Consider the following 21,975-nt stretch of genomic DNA (forward strand, 5'->3'; position numbering starts at 1 on the left):
GAGGTGGAGGTTGTGCTGAGCTGAGATCACACCACTGTACTCCAGCCTGGGCAAGAGAATGAGACTCCACCTCAAATAAATAATAAATAAATAAATAAATAAATAAATAAATAAATAAATGAGAAATCTGAAGCCGAAAAGCCTTTAAAAAACCTCAACAACACAATAAAAACATTTCACAAATAGGAATAGAATAGAACTTTCACAAACTAATAAAAGATAACTAAGAAAAACATCTAGCATGTTAGCTAGGTATGATGTTACATACCTAATGGTAAAACAAATTCTCTTCCCCTAAGGACAAGGCAAGGGCGTTCGCTCTCACCGATTCTACTCAACATGGTACTACAGATCCTAACCAATGTAATAAGTGAAGAAAAAAATAAGTCCCAGTGATGAGAAAGGGTAAGCAAAACTCTCATTATTTGGCATATGACATAATTATTTACACATAAAACAAGACAGAACCCTAGTTCCTTTAGTGGAGAATAGTATTTAGAAACCAAGATCTGGGTGCTATGTGCACATAGTTCAGCAGACAGAGCAAGGAAATAGAATCATGTGCCACATAATGTTTTGGTTAACAGCAGACCACATATAGAACAGTGGTCTCATAAGATTATAATACTCTATTTTTACTGTACCTTTTCTATGTTTAGCTATGCTGAGAAACATAAAAACTTACCATTGTGTTATAACTGCCTATGATAATCAGTACAGTAACATGCTGTACAGGTTTGTAGCCTAGGAGCAAAAAGCTATACCACATAGCCTAGATAACTAGTAGGATATACCATCTAGATTCACGTAAGTACTATGATATTCACATGATGACAAAATTGACAATTAATGCATTTCAGATTGTCAAGTGCCACACTAAATACAAATATATGCTTGTGTGTGTGGTGGTGGGAAGAGAATGAATGAATATGAATGAATCTTAAACTGTCATTTCCTCCATAAATTCAACCAGTTAGTCTGAGTTGATTTTTTTTCATTCCATAAGTGGCAAATTACTTCAATTAATCAAGTAGTTAAAGAACACAACTAAAGAGACTTAATAAGGCTTGGCATGGTGGCTCATGCCTATAATCCCATTTTGGGAGGCTGAGGCGGGTGAATCACTTGAGGTCAAGAGTTCAAGACCAGCCTGGCCAACATGGTGAAACTCAATCTCTACTAAAAATAGAAAAAATTAGCCAGGCATGGTGGCACATGCCTATAATCCCAGTTACTCGGGAAGCTGAGACAGGAGAATCGCTTAAAACCAGGAAATGGAGGTCACAGTGAGCCAAGATCACACCACTGCACTCCAGCCTGGGTGACAGAGCAAGACTCCGTCAAAAAAAAAAAAAAAAAGGAAGGAAGAAAATTCCCAAATAAAACTACAAAGTTTGGCAAATCAGAGTTAAAGACTTTGAACAAAAGTCTTCATCTAATCATGTTTTTCAAACTAAGAAATGCAACCCACTGACATATTATCAAATCAATTTAAATACAATCACCTTCAGAAGAAGAAACAAAACAGAAAAGAAAAATCAGAGCACATCACATAAATTAAGGGTGATTTTTGTTTCACATGTATGTATTAGCCATATGTTTCTTTTTGTAGACCACAGTTAAAAGGTCTAAAAACAGGTATTTCATTAAAACTGTATTCATATGGAAATTTATGATCCTTAACTATAACAGCATTTAGTTAAGAATAGAGGAAAAGGTCATTTTGTTATGGGGAAAACGCTGGAAATACCGTATTTGGAAAAATATAGAGATTCATGGTAGAAAACAAATGTATTTCAGTTTTGAGGCCTTCAATTATGTATTAGAAATCTCATTGTGCTAAAAAGCAGAAAGGCTGCACATGAACAATTCCTGAATAATCTTGCTGATAATTTCATATATCTGAAGTCTTTGAATCACAAATCTGTATTTGAAAGAGACCAAAGATTTCGTACACTCTGAATTATGTCACCCCAAAATTTATGTTGAAGCCCTAACCCAAATACTTCAGACTGTGACCATATTTGAAGATAGAGCCTTTAAAAAAAGTAATTAAAAGGGTTTTCTTGGCCAGGTGTGGTGGCTCACGCCTGTAATCCCAGCACTTTGGGAGGCCGAGGCGGGCAGATCACTTAAGGTCAGGAGTTCAAGACCAGCCTAGGCAACACGGTGAAACCCCATCTCTACTAAAAATACAAAATGTAGCCAGATGTGGTGGCACACACCTGTAATTCCAGCTATCCAGGAGGCTGAGGCACGAGAAATCGCTTGAATCCACGAGACAGAGGTTGCAATGAGCTGAGATGGTGCCACTGCATTCCAGCCTGGGTGACAGAGCGAGACTCTGTCTTACATACACACACAAAAAAAGGAGGAAGATTTCTTCAGGTGGCCCCTAAAGACGTATGACCAGTGTCCGGAAAGATGCAGACACAGACCATCCACAGACCAAAGACTGACCGTGTGAGGGGCAGCCATCTATAAGTCAAGAACAGAGATCTAAGAAGGAAGCACGTTGGCCAACGTCTTGTTCTTGGACTTCTAGACAGTGCCCAGCCACTTTGACAGAGAATAATAAAGGAGAAAGAATACAGATTATCAGTTAAACACATCTGGGTTTAAATCCTAGCAGTGTCACTTATTGGAGATGCAGTAGTATATAGTGGTTAGGAGTGTAGGTAAACTAGGCTCCAGCATTGCCGCTTAAAACTAAGCAACTTAGCACAAGTTATTATTTAACCTCCCTTTGCCTCAGTTTCCTCGTTTGTAATATAAAAGTAACAGCTATCTCATACAGTTTGTAAGGCTTAAATTATTACACTTTATTTATTTATTTATTTATTTATTTATTTATTTGAGACGGAGTCTCGCTTTGTTGCCCAGGCTGGAGTGCAGTGGCGCGATCTTGGCTCACTGCAAACTCTGCCTCCTGGGTTCACGCTATTCTCCTGCCTCAGCCTCCCAAGTAGCTGGGACTACAGGCGCCCGCCACCACGCCCGGCTAATTTTTTGTATTTTTAGTAAGGATGGGGTTTCACCGTGTTAGCCACGATGGTCTCAATCCCCTGACCTCGTGATCTGCCTGCCTCGGCCTCCCAAAGTGCTGGGATTACAGACATGAGCCACCACGCCCGGCCAAATTATTACACTTTAAACACTGAGGATAGTGCTTGGCAAATAGTAACTGCTCAACAACTATAAGTAAGAGCTGTCGCGGACATAGTGGCACACGCCTATAGTCCCAGCTACTCGGGAAGCTGAGACAGGAGAATCGCTTGAACCTAGGAGGTGGAGGTTGCAGTGAGCCGAGATCGCGCCATTGCACTCCAGCCTGGGCAAGTTAAGAGTGAAACTGCGTCTCAAAAAAAAAAAAAAAAAAAAAGCAAAAGCTGTCGTATTGGTCTTCAATGTTATTTTTTAACCTGGGTAGGTTATTATTATAATTATTGTTACTACTGACAGTTCAAGTTACCTAAATTCACTAAGTCTCAGTTGTTCTCATCTATAAAACATCAAAAGATGGTTAATATTCAATAGGTTTTAGCTGTGAACTGCTACCCAAATTTTGAAAAAGACAATGACGTTGTATTTTTTTTTTTTTTTTTTTTTGAGACGGAGTCTCGCTGTGTCTCCCAGGCTGGAGTGCAGTGGCGTGATCTCGGCTCACTGCAAGCTCCGCCTCCCGGGTTCACGCCATTCTCCCGCCTCAGCCTCCCAAGTAGCTGAGACTACAGGCGCCTGCCACCACGCCCGGCTAGTTTTTTTTGTATTTTTAGTAGAGACGGGGTTTCACCATGTTAGCCAGGATAGTCTCGATCTCCTGACCTCGTGATCCACCCGCCTCGGCCTCCCAAAGTGCTGGGATTACAGGCTTGAGCCACCGCGCCCGGCCGACGCTGTATTTAAGATACATACATAAGCAAGCATTGTCTAGATGCTCCACACAATTTTAGAATATGTGATTAAGAATACGGTTTACGACATTGTAGACAAGAAAGCAACAATAATTAAAAGCCATATAAGCTCATTAAGACTAATATGTGACAAATTAACCTTATTATTTACTCCTACCACAGGATTAGTTGTCTGGGAAAAGACAACTGTGGTTTCACTCTGATTTCAGTAAAGCATTCAAATATTAATTTCAATAATAATCTTATAGAATACGATTTTTAAAATCTGAGTTCAGTTACAGCACAATAAAGTGAATTTGTAGCTGTATGAAAACCTTACCCAAAAACGTAATTAATAAATAAGACAGTCCAGTACAGTGGCTCAAGTCTGTAATTCCAGCACTTTGGGAGGCCGAGGTGAGGAGATCACTTGTGGTCAGGAGTTCAAGACCTGCCTGGCCAACATAGCAAAACCCCGTCTCTACTAAAAATATAAGAATCAGCCAGGTATGGTGGCAGGCGCCTGTAGTCCCAGCTACTCGGGAGGCTGAGGCATGATAATTACTCGAATCCGAGAGGTGGAGGTTGCAGTGAGCCGATATTGTGCCACTGCATATCTTAATGTAACATCTTTGACTAATGAGGCATTAATGAAAGATCTTAGATTTAGTTAAAACAAAAAAAGAAACTTGGACTAAAATTTCTATAGAAAAATCCTCCTGAGTGGCTGGGTACAATGGCTCACGCCTGTAATCCCAGTACTTTGGCAGGCTGAAGCGGGCAGATCACTTGAGGCTAGGAGTTCAAGACCAGCCTGGGCAACATGGTGAAACCCCATCTCTACAAAAATACAAAAATTAGCTGGGCATGGTGGCACGCACTACTTGGGAGGCTGAGAAAAGAGGATTGCTTGAACCCGAAAGGCAAAGGTTGCAGTGAGCTGAGATCATGCCACTGCACTCTAACTTGGGCAAGACTGGAGACCTTTTTTTAATTTTTTTATTTTTTTGAGACCTGTCTCAAAAAAAAGTCCTGAGTGTTCTAGTTCAAGGGTTCCCAGCCCCTGGGCCATGGAATGGTACCAATTCACGGCCTGTTAGGAACGAGGCCACAGAGAAGGAGGTGAGCAGTGAGCCAGTAGGCACTATTGCCTAAGCCCTATCTCCTGTCAGATCAGCAGTAGCAAATTCTCATAGGAGCACGAACTCTAGTGTGAATTGTGGGATCTGCCGGGCGCGGTGGCTCAAGCCTGTAATCCCAGCACTTTGGGAGGCCGAGACGGGCGGATCACGAGGTCAGGAGATCGAGACCATCCTGGCTGACACGGTGAAACCCCGTCTCTACTAAAAAATACAAAAAACTAGCCGGGCGAGGTGGCGGGCGCCTGTAGTCCCAGCTACTCGGGAGGCTGAGGCAGGAGAATGGCGGGAACCCGGGAGGCGGAGCTTGCAGTGAGCTGAGATCCGGCCACTGCACTCCAGCCTGGGCGGCAGAGCGAGACTCCGTCTCAAAAAAAAAAAAAAAAAAGAATTGTGGGATCTACATTGTGTGCTCCTTATGAGAATCTAATGCCTGATGATCTGATGTGGATTAATTTCATCCCAAAACCATTAACCAAACCCCACCCCGGCTGACCTGGTCCCTGGAAAAACTGTCTTCCCTGAAACCAGCTGCTGGTGCCAAAACGACTGGAGACTGCTATTCTAGTTGACATGAGCCAAAATTTGCTGACCAACAGAGATTAAGCTACTAAAGAAGGAGACAAAGTATAATTTAACATAAAATCACATTAACAGAAACAATCCAGCCAGGCGTAGTGCCTCACACTTTGAGAGGTCAAGGCGGGCAAACAGCTCGAGACCAGGAGTTTGTGACCAGCCTGGACAACATGGTGAAGCCTTGCCTCTACTAAAAAATACAAGGAATTAGCCAGACATAGTGGCAAAAGCCTGTAGTTCCAGCAACTTGGGACGCTGAAATGGGAGCATCACCTGAGTCGGGAAGTCGAGGCTGCAGTGACCTGTGACTGCACAATTGCACTCTAGCCTGGGCAATGGGAGTGAAAGAAACAATTCACTGTCAGAAGAAGTATGCTGATCCTTGAACAAGCTGGGTTTGAATTGTATTGGTCCATTAATACACAAATTTTCTGCCACCTCTGCAGCAGAAAGACCAACTCCTCCTCTTCCTCAGCCCAGAAGATAATCAGGATGAAGACCTTTATAATGATCTACTTCCACTTAAACAGTAAACGTATTTTCTCTTCCTTATGATTTTCTTAATAACATTTTCTTTTTGTCTAGCTTACTTTATTGTAAGAATACAGTATAAAGCCAGGTGAGATGGCTCACACCTGTAATACCAACACTTTGGCAGGCCAAGGTGGGATGACTGCTTTGAAGTCAGGAGTTCAAGACCAGCCTGGGCAAGATAAATGTGACCTAGTCTCTTTAAGAAAAAAAAAAAAAGGGAGAGAAATTTTAAAAATAACTGGGCGTGGTGGTACATGCCTGTAGTCCTAGCTACTCAAGAAGCTGAGATGGGAGGATCAACTGAGCTCAGGAGTTCAAGGCTGCAGTGAGCTATGATAGTATTACTGCACTCCAGCCTGGGCAATAGAGTAAGATCCTATCTAAAAAAATAGAATACAGTATAGAATACACATAACATAAAAAATATGTGTTGAATGATTGTTTATGTTATTGGTAAACCTCTGGTCAACAGGAGGTTATTAGTGTTAAGTTTTTGGAGAGTCAAAAGTTATATGTGAATTTTCAACCACATGGGAGGGTCAGCATCCCTAAAATCCACACTGTTGAAGGGTCAACTATAAATATGAATAGAATTCTGAAGACATAACAAAAACCTATCTTCGCTTCTGGTTTTTATCTTTCATGAATAACAGATAAAGGTGACCAAGATGATGATAAATATCATATAATGTCATATAAGGAAAACTAGAAATAGCTGCCCTGTACTGACTGAAGGTTTGTACTTGCACACGTAAGGGAACACAGTATCTGTTTTCGAGTGGAAAAAATACAAAAAAGTAACATGAGAAAGCAAAAACATAAGGAGGCACTTTATGACAACTAGAGCTGCTCAGAAGAATGAAGTAATAATATGTAGCAAGGTTCCCATCAACAGAGGCTGATGACAACCCATTAGGAATTCATAGAGATGGAAATTTGGGTTTCTGGAAGCTACTTCATCTTTGTTATATGATAATACTAGAATATTTTCTCAGTTTACGTAAATTCAGAAACTTTTTAAAATTTCTAATTACTTAAAATTAACAAAGAAATTAGTATTAGAAACAAACAAAAACAAAAAATAAAACCACCTAAACAAAAATTAAAACCCTATGCAAACCAAGAATACTTCCAAATCTTGCCTAGTGACTCACAGTAATTAGGCTTTGTTAATTCTATACCAACAAAATCTATTCCTATGAACAAGTCAACTAGTAATTTATTTTTCTGCTTAAGAAAGTAATAAACTTCCATTATAATAAAAAATTTACCATGTAAATAATTATTCTAAGAAAGAACACAAAAATAGTAAAAGTCATAAAAAAAAATCTACACACAATCAATAATACTATACATTGATAGAGTGCATTAAAATTGATCAAACTGAGGCCAGGCGTGGTAGATCATGCCTGTAATCCCAGCACTTTGGGAGGCCGAGGCGGATGAATTACAAGGTCCGGAGATCGAGACTATCCTGGCCAACATGGTGAAATCCCATCTCTACTAAAAATACAAAAATTAGCTGGTGTGGTGGCACGCGCCTGTTGTCCCAGCTATTCAGGAGGCTGAGGCAGGAGAATCACTTGAACCCAGGAGGTGGAGGTTGCAGTGAGCGGAGATCGCGCTACTGCACTCCAGCCTGGAGACAGAGCAAGACTCTGTCTCAAAATAAATAAATAAATAAAAACAAAATAAAATAAAGTTGATCAAACTGCTTTTCTACCTGTTGTACCATCTAATCTGAAAACAACTCTGAAACAGACAAAGCAGTTGGTATCAGTGCCATTTTACTATCTTCCTGAGGCTCAGGGGGTAAATGACTCTCTCTTTAGGTCACTCAAGTTGGTCCAGAATATGAATCTGGAGTACAAAACTCCCCGTCAGTGTCCCTTCTCTCTTTTAGTAATGTTATTTTCTCTTTAATGAAGCAATACATCTTCATCACACAAATGTTAGAACTCGAACAGATGAGAGACATCACCTTCCTAGACAGTGAATATTAACAAGAAACTTTAACTTTTCTTTGAAAGAAAATGAAAGTAAAAGAAACAACTCAAGTAAAAGAGCAAGGAAAAATTTATTTTGCTACCCATAATACTATGTTGAAAAAGCAGAAGGCTAAGTGGATTAGTTCAGTGGAACAAATAATGTTCTTCTTAAACTGCCATTAAATATTCTGCACGTAAAACTCTTAGAAGTAAAATTAACACCAAAACGTAGATTTTGGTGCACTATCAGATTTCTTCTCTATGCATGCTTAGAGAAAATATCATAATTTTCACTTTTAATGATATGAAAGTATATGGTAAAATCATTACCTTAGGTGTGCTTCCTTTAATAAATTTTTTAATTGAAGACAACAAGCCGGTTTCATTCTTCGATGGTTTTTCTCCTCCTGAAGGCAGGCCATCATCAACCTCTGAATATTTCCTCTTTGCTCTGGCAGTGCGTTGTGTTTGGATTTGATTTGACTGCTGAGAAGCCTTCCGTGTTCTCAGCCTCATCTTTTATGGGTGCCACATGTAAAACTGTAAGATAAAAATAACAAATGTAATAAAAACATTAAAAGTTAATAATTTCAACCTTCTCTACCCAATTGTGACCAACTTATATGATAAAAATATCTTGGCTAAAAAAACAAAAGTCCTAGACTCTAGGAGATTGCAGTAAGAAACTAACATTTTAAGTAAAAGGCATTATGCTTTATACTTTATTTATATTATCCCGAGTAACTTTCCCAACAACCTCCGAAATACTGTAACATATCCTATGATCTAAAGTAAGGGTAACACCAAAGAGTGTGCATGCTCTTTACATAATACTATACTGCCTGCCAATGTTACTATTTGTTTAATCATTGGTTCGACAAATATTTATTGCATACTTAGTCACATTCAAGGCACTGGGCCAGGTAAGCATTGAGTAAATAGTAAACAAGATGAGGAAGGGTTTTGCTTTTCTGGAACTCACCAGGTAGTGGAAAAGTAATGTCAGCCAATGAATGAATGAATTCCATGAGCACAAGTCTAATAATCGACAATCACATAAGTGTAACAACAGAACTTGGATCATTTTGAGAGAGTCCTATCTTACTACATTTAATGATACTTTTAAAACGATTCACATCAGAAAGAAAACATAAGGCTATTTATTCAAACTCTCTCGTTTTATAGGTAAGACAATTAATTGCTGGCAAAATTGTCCCAACACTTAGAATTGAAGACATAACCGAATTAGAATCTGTGAAACAGAATACAAAGAATACTAAATGAAGAATTAAGAGATATGAATATTAATCCTACTCCAATCATGGCTAATCTGTAGTCAGTTAGGTTTTATCAAATGTTTAAAAAATATATTTACCTTACCATCCTGAGGCTCAAAATGAAAAAAGGATTAGGAAAGGCTATAATGTGCAAAGGACAATAAAGCTATTCACCACAGTGAATACATTCACAGAACACACTAACTCCAATTAAGCACTCTAAAATCTAAAGGTACAGAAATTCCTGGCAGAGATTAGAATCTCAGAAATTGTTTTTATTAACTCAACAAAACAATCACAGAAAAAAAGAGAAACTTTTTTAAAAATAGAAACTACAGGCTGGGCATGGTGGCTCACACCTGTAACCCCAGCACTTTGGGAGGCCAAAGCAGGTGGTTCACCTGAGGTCAGGAGTTCGAGACTAGCCCAGCCAGCATGGAGAAACCCTGTCTCTATTAAAAATACAAAAAATAGGTGGGTGTGGTGGCGGACGCCCGTAATCCCAGCTACTCCAAAGGCTGAGGCAGGAGAACTGCTTGGACCCGGGAGGCAGAGGTTGCAGTGAGGAGAGATTGCGCCACAGCACTCCAGCCTAGGCGACAAGAACAAAACTCCATCTTAAAAGGGGGGGGAAAAAAAAAGGAGAAACTGTGTGTGTGTGTGTGTGTGTGTGTGTATCTACCTCAAATGTTTGTGTTCCCCACGCCCGCCCCACCAAAATTCATGTTAATACCTAATCCCTAATGTGATGGTGTTTGGAGGTGAGGCCGTTGTGAGGTGATAACGTCATGAGGGCAGAGCCCGAATGAACTAAGTTAGTGCCCCTATAAAAGAGGCCCCAGAGAGACAGATGCCTAGCCCCTTCCACTACAATATTACAGTAAGAAGACAGTGATCTAACTGAGAGAAATAAATTTGTTGTTTATAACCCACCCACCAAGTTTACGGTATTTTTGTTATAGCAGCCCAAACTGACCTAAGACACTCCCAAACTCAAAGGATTCACCAGAGGAGTCCCAAAATATCTTTCCCAGTAACTATTTTTTTCTAAAACCAAATGGTGCTGGGTTATAAACTGCAATACCCAAATGAAATAAATAATGCTTTTTTCCCTCTGAATTCTTTTGGTATTCAAAACAGAACTCCCCAGAAAAGGAAAATTACTGTAGCAATTTTTAAAACTGATACATGGGAAAATTTTTTAAAGTTGTTTTTAATCAATTTCTGTAAATTTTTTATGGGAGTCTTTAAAAAAATATCTAAGGGTGAACCTAACTTAAACCCACAATCATTAAATGGAAATCATAAAGATTATGATACAACATATTGAGGAAAGTAGATATTAAAAGACTAAAAACATATAAAGTAACTCAGTCTTAAGAGGTTCAGCTCATTAAAATTTAAACACTGTAATGTCAGAGTAGGAAAAAAAGGAAGAAAATGATAATCTCTCTGCCCACAAAATGCAAAAAAAATACAGCAGGTAAGTATATTTACCTAACTGTTGTACACATAAAATGCTAGATCATTCTGTATGGAGACTGTGAAGAGGTTCTGGGAAAGCTTAGGAGAAAGATCCTTTGAACTCAAAAATAACAAACTGGTATTCACTAGAAAGAAAGATGAGTATTTGAAAAATAAAGCTGAAGTATGGAGTTTTTGCCCATTCCATAAGTAGGTTGTAAAAGATGTACTTAATAAGTCTGAAAGGGCTAAAGCAGTCAAGCCCTTATCAATTTATGAAACTGACCACTCAAAAAACAGATAAAGAAAACACATACTTTTCAATAGTACACAGAATGCTAAGAAAGTATGTTGAGCCATAAAACAAGATTCCATGAATTTCAAGGATAAATGCATAGAGTATGCATTTAACCACAATTATAAATCAAATTATAAATCAATTTTAAAAATCTTTTAAAAGTACTAAGTACTTGGAAATTTGAAAATACATAATGAATCAAAAATAAATCACAAGGGATACACAAAATATTCTGAACTGAAAATATAAACAAGATATAACATAATAACACATTACAATTTCTGATGTAATAAGCAGCACTTAGAAATTATAAACATAGGCTGGGTGGTGGCTCATGCCTGTAATCCAAGCACTTTGGGAGGCCGAGGCGGGTGGATCACGAGGTCAGGAGATTGAGACCATTTTGGTCAACATGGTGAAACCCTATCTCTACTAAAAATACAAAAAAATTAGCTGGGCGTGGTGGTGTGCGCGTGTAGTCCCAGCTACTTGGGAGGGTGAGGCAGGAGAATCGCCTGAACCTGGGAGTTGGAGGCTGCAGAGATCAAGCCACTGCCCTCCAGCCTGGGCGACAGAGCGAGACTCCATCTCAGAAAGAAAACAAAAGAAATTATAAATATGTATACACATAATAGAACTCCAAAATATGAGGAAAAACTATCACAAATGAAATGAAAAAAAGTTGAAGAACTTCAATAACTCACTTTCAGTAGCAGAGAGAATTAGACAAAAGATCAACATGAAAAAAGAAGACCTGAAAAACTCTCTAGATCTAACATTATATACAACGTTAACAGCAGAATACTCTCCTCAACTTACACATGGAACATTCTTCAGAATAGCAAATATGTTAGGCCACAAAACAAACCTTAATACATTTAAAAGGAATGAAATCATATGAGTACAGGCATACTTTGTTTAAATACACTTCACAGATACCGCGTTTTTTATGAACTGAAGGTTTGTAGCCACCCTGCATACACGTCTTGGCATGGGCTCACTTCATGTCTCAGTGTCACATTTTGGTAATTTCTGCAACAATTCAAACTCTTTCATTATTATTGTATCTGTTATAGTGATCTATGATGAGTGATCTTTGGTGTTACTTTTGTAATTGTTTTGGGGTGACACAAACTGCATAAGATGGTGAACTTAATAAATAAATGTTGAGTACATGTATAGTGACTGCTCCACTGACCATTCATTCATTCCCCAACTCTCTCCCTCTCCTTAGACCTCCCTATTCTGAGACACGACAATTTTAAAATTAGGCCAATTATGCCCTACAATGTCTCTACATTGTAGAGGAATGTAGAGGAAGGAAGAGTCAAACATCTATCACTTTAAATCAAAAGCTAGAAATAATTCAGCTTAGTGAGGAAGGCATGTTGAAAGTTGAGACAGGCCAAAAGCTAAGCCTCTTATGCCAATTGGCCAAGTTATAATGCAAAGGAAAAGTTATTGAAAGAAATTAAAAGTGCCACCAGGCACAGTGGCTCACATTTGTAACCCCAGCACTTTGGGAGGCCAAGACAGGCGGATCACCTGAGGTCAGGAGTTTGAGACCAGCCTGGCCAACACGGTGAAACCCCATCTCTACCAGATATGGAGAAAGTTTTAGTAGTCTGGCTATAAGATCAAACCAGCCACAGCATTCACTTAAACCAAAGCTAATCCAGAGGTGAAGAAGTTGCGCAAGAAAAATTTGAAGCTAGCATTGTTTGGTTCATGAGGTTTAAGGAAAGAAGCTGTCTCCATAATATAGATGTGCAAGGTGAGGTGAAGCAGCAGGTGCTGATATAAAAGAGGAGGCAAGTTATCCAGAAGATCTAACTATGACCACTGATGAAGGTGGCTATACTAAAATAACAGATTTTCTAAGTAGACGAAACAGCTTTCTGTTGGAAACAGATGCCATCTAGGACTTTCACAGCTATGAGAAGTCAGTGCCTGGTTTCAAAGCAGGCTGGGCACAGTGGCTCATGCCTGTAATCCCAGGATTTTGGGAGGCCAAGGCAGGTGGATGGCTTGAGCCCAGGAGTTCAAGACCAGCCCGGGCAACATGGTGAAACCCCGTCTCTATAAAAAATACAAAAATTAGCTGGGCATGGTGGCACATGCCTGTAGTCCCAGCTACCTGGGAGGCTGAGGTGGAAGGATCACTGGAGCCCGGGAGGTTGAGGCTACAGTAAGTCAATTATCACATCACGGCACTCCAGCCTGGGCGACAGTGAGAGCCTGTCTCAAAATCAAAACAAAAAAAAAAAATTCACATGATCATCTCAATTAATGCAGAAAAAGCATCTGATCAAATCCAACACCCTTTCATATTAAAAATAATCAACAAATGAAAAACAAACAAGAACTTCCTCAACATAATAAAAAGGTATTTATAAAAAACCCACAGGACCTGTCATACATAGTAAAAGGCTGAATGCTGTCCCTCTAATATCAGGAACAAGACAAAGATGGCCCCTCTCACCACTGCTATTCAACATCTTACTGGAAGTTCTAAGCAGGCAGTTAGGCAAGAAAAATAAAAGAAATCCATATTAAAAAGAAAAAAAGGTGAAACTTATCTCTTTGCAAATGACACAGTCTTGTTTAAAGAATAACCACAAAGAAAGAAACTGGACAAACTGGACTTCATAAAAATTAAAAACTTGCCGTTTACCAAAAGACATCATTAGGAAAATAAGAAGGCGAGCAGCAAACCAGTAGAATATTCACAAAACGCACATATCACAAAGACCTTGTATGTAAAATATATAAAGTCCCACAACACAATAAATACAAGCCAACAGAAAAAACGGGCAGAGATATAAGAAAATATTTCATAAAAATTAGATGATTGGTGATAGCATAGAAAATGATACTCAATATTATTTATAAGAATTTTAAGTTAAAACCCCAAAGGTATGCCAATTCACACCTCCTAAAATGGCAAAAATTAAAAAGAATGACAAATTTAAATAGTAACAATGATGGAGAATAAAGTCTCATATGCTGTTACAGATGTATGTTTTTTGATAAAATGGGGTAATTTCTAATAATTATACACCAAACTCTTTGACTCAGTGATTTCACTTCTACATTTTTATCCAAGAGAAATGTAAACACGTTCACAATGTATTTTTACAAAAATGTTCCTGACAGCCTTATTCACAATAAGGCTGTTTCCAGTTCCAAACTGGAAACAACAAAAATGCCCCAAAAGAGAAAGATGAATACTGTGGTGTTTTCATGTAAGTGAATACTAATTAGCATCAGAAACGAACAAGCACTCCTGTCATAAACAAACATGAAATAATCCCACAGACATGCTAAACAATGGCAGACACAAAATAATACATATTTAATGACAGCATTAAAAAAACTTTATCAGGGACAAAAATAATCTATACAGAAAACAAGCAAAACAGATTTTGCCCTGGAGAAAGGAAATATCCTCTAATATTATAGGAGTATCTTTTTGTCAAAATTTTACAGAATATAATTTTTAATGGTCATGTAATATTTCAATATAAATGTTTCAATATTTCAATATAAATGTCTCATAATTTATTTGATCACTGACTAGCTGGAAAATAAACTGTTTCATAATTACTAACATCAACTCAAATGAAATAAACACATAAATTTCAGTCTACATTTCTGATTCTTTCCTTAAGACAGTTTCTTAGAAGTGAATTTACTAATTTAAAAGTTTTACAGCTGAGGTCTGTGTTAGAGGTGTTTGGGCTCATCATTGGTCCAATCATTAGCTGACCACTAGGCTACGCAAATATATAGGGAGGTATGCTTTAGTAAGCCAGGCTTAAAAATAAAAGCAAAAATATTTAAAAACAAGCCGGGCGCGGTGGCCTGTAATCCCAGCACTTTGGGAGGCCGAGGCGGGCGGATCACAAGGTCAGGAGATCGAGACCACGGTGAAACCCCGTCTCTACTAAAAATACAAAAAATTAGCCGGGCGCGGTTGTGGGCGCCTGTAGTCCCAGCTACTCGGGAGGCTGAGGCAGGAGAATGGCGGGAACCCGGGAGGCGGAGCTTGCAGTGAGCTGAGATCGCGCCACTGCACTCCAGCCTGGGCGACACAGCGAGACTCCGTCTCAAAAAAAATAAAATAAAATAATAATAATAATTAAGTAGAGACATCAGTGGTTGCATACTGCAGGGAGATTAAATTCCATAGATTTTTTTCTGCCTATGAAAGTTACTACTAAACAACCTTTGAGGGGAGAAAAACCATGAATCCAGAGTGGCTACAATATTATCTAAAATGGCCAGTTTTCAACAAAAAATTGTAAGACATGATAAAACAGTAAAGTATGACCCAAACTTGGGGAAAAACTGCAGTGAAAACATATTAATCATGTGCCAGGCATATAACAATCCAGTGAGAGATATATGTAATTATTTACATAAAACAAAATTCACTCTTGATCCCTTAAGAGTTGGAAAAATTCTTATTTTTGGTGTACATATTGACCCTTTTCTCTGATTATAAAATATACATCATTTAAAAACTTCAGGCTGGGCGTGGTGACTCACACCTGTAATCCCAGGGCTTCGGGAGGCTGAGGCAGGAGGATTGCTTGAGCCCAGGAATTCTAGACCAGCTTGGGAAACACAGGGAGACTCCCCAGTCTCTACAAAAAACAAAAACAAAAAAATTATATGGGCATGGTGGTGCACACCTGTAGTCCCAGCAACTTGGAAGGCTGAGGTGAGAAGATCACTTGAGCCTCAGAAGCTGAGGCTGCAGCGAGCCATGGCACACCATTGCACTCCAGCCTGGGCAATAGAATGAGACCCTGTCTCCAAAGCAAGAAACAAAAAGACAGTAAAACATGAAATAAAATCTCCCATCATTCCTTAACCCAGAGATGACTGATAATGTGGGTATATTAGTTTGTTTGTTTTAATATGTATAAATATTTTAATCAATATTTATAATTATACTACATGTTTTTTTCCCCCTTTTATACTATATTTTACCAATGTTGTTTTAAAAATTTGAGAATATTGGCCAGATGCAGTGGCTCACGCTTGTAATCCCAGCACTTTGGGAGGCCAAGGCGGGCAGATCATCTCAGGTCAGGAGTTCGAGACCAGCCTGGCCAACATGGTGAAACGTCCTGTCTCTACTAAAAATACAAAAATTAGCCGGGCGTAGTGGCGGGCACCCGTAATCCCAGCTACTTGGGAGGCTGAGGCAGGACAATCATTTGAACCTCGGAGACGGAGGTTGCAGTGAGCCAAGGTTGCACCACTATACTCCAATCTGGGTGACAGAGTGAGACTCAGTCTCAAAAAGAAAAAAAACCAACAACAAAAAAACAAAACACAGAGTAAGAATACAATTTTTAATGGTCATGTAATATTTCAATATACAGATAAACGTTTCATTATTTGATCACTGACTTGTTGGAAAATAAACTGTTTCAAAATTACCAACATCACCTCAAATGAAATAACCACATAAATTTCAGTCTACATTTCCGATTCTTTCCTTAAGATAGTTCCTTAGAAGTGAATTTACAAGTTCAAAGATTGTTAAAATTTGGTGGTATCTCTAGAAATACTAACAAACTGCTTTCCAAAAAGTGGTTTGAACTAGCAGTGTACAAAGAGTGTCTATATGACTAAATCTTCCAAATCAAAATTTTTAATATTTAAAATGTTTGCTAATTTTAAGTAAAAAAAAAAAAAGCAAAACTAAGTAATTTAAATTATATTTATAGGTTACCTCCAATTCCCTCTTTTTTCTAAAAATCTAAAACACAAAAATTGAAAAATGTTCTCAATTCAACCACTCCAACTACAGCAAAAACACCTCAGGTAGCATTCCTGAGGAAAAGTAACGTAGAATCTAACGGAATACTTAAGGAGACATAAGGATCATTATTTTATAATGCAAATATAAAATAATAATAATTTTTTTTTTTTTTTGAGACAGTCTTGCTCTGTCACCCAGGCAAGAGTGCAGCAACAATAATCTCAGCTCACTGCAATCTTCACCTCCTGGGTTCAAGCAATTCTCTGGCCTCATCCTCCCAAGTAGCTGGGATTACAGGCATGTACCACCACGCCTGGTACATTTTTGTATTTTTAGTAGAGACAGGGTTTTGCCATGTTGGCCAAAACTCAGTGATTCATCCTTCTCAGCCTCCCAAAGTGCTGGGATTACAGGCTAGTGCCACCATACCTGGCTACTTTTTGTACTTTTAGTAGAAACGATGTTTTGCCTTAAATGAGTTCTAACCAAAAAACTTTCTTATAACTGAACTGAGGCCAAGCATGGTGGCTCACATCTCTAATCACAACACTTTGGGAAGCCAAGCTGGGAGGACTGCCTGAGCTCAGGAGTTTGAGACCAGCCTGGCCAACATGGCAAAACTCTGTCTCTACTAACAATACAAAAAAATTAGCCAGACATGGTGGTGCCTATCTCTAATTCCAGCCCTGGGAGGCTGAGGCACGAGAATCACTTGAACCCGGGAGGCAGCGAGGCAAAGGTTGCAGTGAGCCGAGATCATGCCACTGCACTACAGCCTGGGCAATGGGCACTGAAGGAAAGTCAGGGGATGTGCTGTTATTGAATTCAAGACAGAAGAAAACATAAAAAAAGCTATTCAAGTCCTAGACAAGCATAGTCCCGAGTGGAAGACCACTGAAAGTGAAAGAAAATCCTGATGGTGAACATGCCAGGAGAGCAATGCAAAACGTGATGGCTACCACTGGTGGAACAGGTATGAGACCAAGTGGCCCAGAAATGATTAGTATCCTACCTAGTATCTTAAATAATCTTAACATCCCAAATGAAATTATCCATGTATATGTATTACAGGCAGAAAGAGTTGGAAGCACAGTATTTGTAGCAAATCAGGATTATAAAGCTGGCTGGGAGAAACTGAAGGAAATATTTTAGTATGGTTGATGTGGTGTTCTGAGCACATTCTTGAGGATAAAGATGAAAAAAACCATGGAATGGGCACTGTTACTTTTGAACAGTCCACTGAAGCTGTGCAAGCTATATCTACATTCAATGCCCAACTGCTATGTGATAGACCAACACAGGTAAGACGGATGAGACCGCCTTACCAAAGGATTTTTTTTTTTCCCTCCTGAGCATCTGCAGCTTCCCTATGGCCTTGGTGGTACTAAAACAGCATTAGGACCAGGAGGGCAGACTATCGATGCCAATCACCTGAATGGAATGGGAAACATAGGGCCTGCAGAAATTAGAATGGAGGGCATGGATTTGGAAAAAATGGTAGAAATGGAAGAGGGAACCCTTTGGTGGTGGTATGGAAAATGTGGGTCAATTTGGATCTGGGATGAACATGGGCAGAATAAACGAAATCTTAGTAATACACCGAGGAGAGGGAAGATCACTACAAAGCAGAGGGGAAGTGGAGGTGGAGGCAGCGTCCCCGAAATCGAGAGGATGAGCCCCAAGCACTGATCACATTGCGGGTGCCAGCATGGAATGCGTGAGTCCAGGCCTGGGCCATGATGTGGATTGTGTGGGTTCCAAGATGCAGCGCATGGGTCTGGTCACGGACCGCATGGGCTTCGGGGAGCACAAAGGCTCCCGCATGGAGTGCATGGGCCCAGGGGCCTGCTAGGCCTTGACTAAATGGCCTCTAGCATCCGGCACATGGGTGAGATCACTGAGGGCAGTGGCTCCGGCCTGAAACACGTAGGTGCCAGCATGGGCTTCAGCCTCAAGCACACAGCTGCTCCCACTGACCATGTGGACCAAACCATTGAGCACATGGGCTCTGGTGTGGAGTGCATGGTTCCTGCAGGCATGGGGGCTGGCCTGGAGCATATGGGCCCCATGATGGATCACATGGCCACTGGACTGGAGCACACAGGTGCCAACAACCTGAAATACCTGGATGGACCTGGGGTGGACGGGTGCCAACAGCCTGGAGAGGATGGGCATTAACAGCCTTGAGTGCATGGGTCCCACCATGGGCCAGACACTGGGTGCTGAGACTGGGTGTATGGGCCTAGCCATGGGTGGTGGTGGCCATGTCAGCTTTGACTGCGCCCACTTAAACTCTGGAGGAAACCTGGCAGGGTCCTTTGGTGAGGCTGGAGGCCATGCTCCTGGGGGTGGCCAGGAAAGCCTACCAGGTATTTGTGAGAAATCTCCCATTGGATTTTACATGATCAAATCGACAAATATGGCCACGTGCAATAAGCTAACATCAAGATGAAGAATGGGAAGTCCAAGGGGTGTGGTTTGGTTAAGTTTGAGTCGCCAGAGGTGGCTGAGAGCCTGTCGGATGATGAATGGCATGAAGCTGAGTGGCCAAAAGACTGATGGCAAATCTATAGAAATATGCCTTTTTTAAACATCAGTATTTTGTATTTTTTTCTTGTTAACTATTTTAACTTACTGGCTGGATATATAAAGATGTTTTAAAAATTCAGTTGCTTTTTGATGAAATTTACTTTTTTACTTTTTAAGGACCGGGGTTGTATTTGAACGTTTGCACTGAGACTGCAATATGCAATTTTTTTTTTGTAGTTGTGGCATCATGCTGACATCAAACATGACTTTGATAATAAATACCAGTTCCTGGGAAAATGAAAAAAGAAAACCAATTCTCAACCTATTATTTTCCAAAAAAGTTCTAAATTACTACATTTACCTGAACATGAAAAAATTTAAATATTAACGAATAGCTGCCATTAATTAAGTGCTGTGTGCAAGGCACTGTCATAAGTGCTTTCTCATATGTTATTTCACTTGATTTTCTCAATCACATAAAGTAGTGTCTGTTATTTCCATTTTATGAAAGAGAAAATGGAAGTGGAGAAGACAGCAGAAGTGTTTTAAGTAAAAATTTCCACATAATTTCAATATAAATAACTTGCAATGTGAAAACAGTATATTTATAACCAACAAAACACTTTAATTAAAAAGTTAACCAGGCTGGGTGCAGCGGCTCATAAGGTCAGGAGTTCGAGACCAGCCTGGTCAACATGGTGAAACTCGGTCTCTACTAAAAATACAAAAATGAGCTGGGCATGGTGGCGGGTGCCTATAATCCCAGCTATTTGGGAGGCTGAGGCAGGAGAATCGCTTGAACCCGGGAGCGGAGGTTGCAGCGAGCTGAGATCACGCCACTGCACTCCAGCCTGGGCAACAGAGTGAGACTCCATCTTAAAAAACCATGCCCAGCAAAATGTTTCCCCAAAATTCCAATTTCCCATTTCTCTTTCTCCCCTTTTTTTTTTTTTTTTTTGCCTGCTCCCCCTTCTGAGCCAGCAATTTCCCATTTATCTCTAAGGTTTTTTTTTTTTTTTTTTTTTGAGATGGAGCCTTGCTCTGTCACCCGGGCTAGAGTACAGCAGTTCTATCTCAGCTCACTGCAACCTCTCCGTCCCAGGATCAAGCAGTTCTCCTGCCTCAGCCTCCCAAGTAGCTGGGATTACAGGCGCACGCCACCACACCCAGCTACTTGTTTTCTATTTTTAGTACAGATGGGATTTTGCCATGTTGGCCGGGGTGGTTTCGAACTCCTGACCTGAAGTGATCCACCTGCCTTGGCCTCCCAAAGTGCTGGGATTACAGGCGTGAGTGAGCTACCGTGCCTAGCCAGGTTTGTTTTTTACTTCTGCCTTCTGCCTGAATGGTCCACTGGAATGGGTAATTTTTCAGCTGAACCACTGGCTGAACAAAACCTCAAGATAAAATTAACCTGTAAAAGCTTTAAGTTTACGGCAGGGCACGGTGGCTAATACCTGTAACCCCAGCACTTTGGGAGGCCGAGGCAGGTGGATCAGGAGGTCAGGAGTTTGAGACCTGCCTGGCCAATATGGTGAAACCCTGTCTCTACTAAAAATACAAAAATTAGCCAGGCGTGGTGGCGGGCTCCTGTAGTCCCAGCTACTTGGGAGGCCGAGGCAGAAGAATCGCTTGAACCCAGGAGGCAGAGGTTGCAGCGAGCCTAGATCGTGCCACTGCACTCCAGCCTGGGCGACAGAGCGAGGAAAAAAAAAAAAAAGGCTGGGTGCAGTGGCTCATGAGGTCAGGCTTTCGAGACAAGCCTGGCCAACAAAGTGAAACACCGTCTCTACTAAAAATACAAAAAATTAGCCGGGCAAGGTTGTGGGTGTCTGTAATCCCAGCTACTCGGGAGGCTGAGGCAGGAGAACAGCTTGAACCTGGAAGGTGGAGGCTGCAGTGAGCCGAGATGATGCCACTGCACTCCACGCACTCCAGCCTAGGTGACAGTGCAAGACTCCATCTAAAAAAAAAAAAAAAAAAAAAAAAAAAAAAAAAAGCTGTGTTTTCAAATTGGCTGGTAGGAGCTCAAAATTAAACCTCTGATAGAAATAATGTTACAAATACAGATTAGAGCTCCAGGGCAGCTCCTATGTGCATAGTTAACCCATAATATAACTGAATTAAAAAATCTAGAACCTAGGCCAGGTACAGTGGCTCACACCTGTAATGCCAGCACTTTGGGAGGCCAAGTCAGATAGATCACTTGAGCCTAGGAGTTTGAGACCAGCCTGGGCAACATGATGAAACCCTGTGTCTACTAAAAATATAAAAAAATATGCCAGGTGTGATGGTGCACGCCTACAGTCCCAACTACTTGGGAGGCTGAGGTGGGAGGATCATCTGAATCCGGGAAGTCGAGGCTGCAGTCAGCTGTGACTGCGTCACTGCACTTCAGACAGGCCAACAGCTGGACTGAGACTCTGTATCAAAAAGAAAAATATAAATCTAGAACCTGTTATACAAATAATATAAAAAACTACAGCCGGGCACGG

General features: G+C 40.3%; 1 protein-coding gene and 1 pseudogene across 4 annotated transcripts in view; one reads left to right on the forward strand and one right to left on the reverse strand.

Moving 5' to 3' along the window:
• Nucleotides 1–21,975, reverse strand: part of CTDSPL2 (CTD small phosphatase like 2) — a 110,786-nt gene that overhangs the window by 61,793 nt on the left and 27,018 nt on the right. For 3 of the 4 annotated variants that reach the window (XM_009210062.3, XM_003900867.5, XM_003900866.4), the window contains exon 2: nt 8,464–8,673. In XM_009210062.3, the coding sequence (XP_009208326.1) occupies nt 8,464–8,649 (186 nt within the window). In that variant the 5' untranslated portion in view covers nt 8,650–8,673. Of the gene's footprint in view, nt 1–8,463; nt 8,674–15,725; nt 15,782–21,975 lie in introns of those variants that run through there. The other variant, XM_009210063.3, reaches the window with a different exon arrangement.
• On the forward strand, nt 17,903–19,541 carry LOC103885793 (annotated as a pseudogene).

Source organism: Papio anubis, chromosome 7, assembly GCF_008728515.1.
Source record: "Papio anubis isolate 15944 chromosome 7, Panubis1.0, whole genome shotgun sequence".
In the NCBI taxonomy this organism is placed as follows: Eukaryota; Metazoa; Chordata; class Mammalia; order Primates; family Cercopithecidae; genus Papio; species Papio anubis.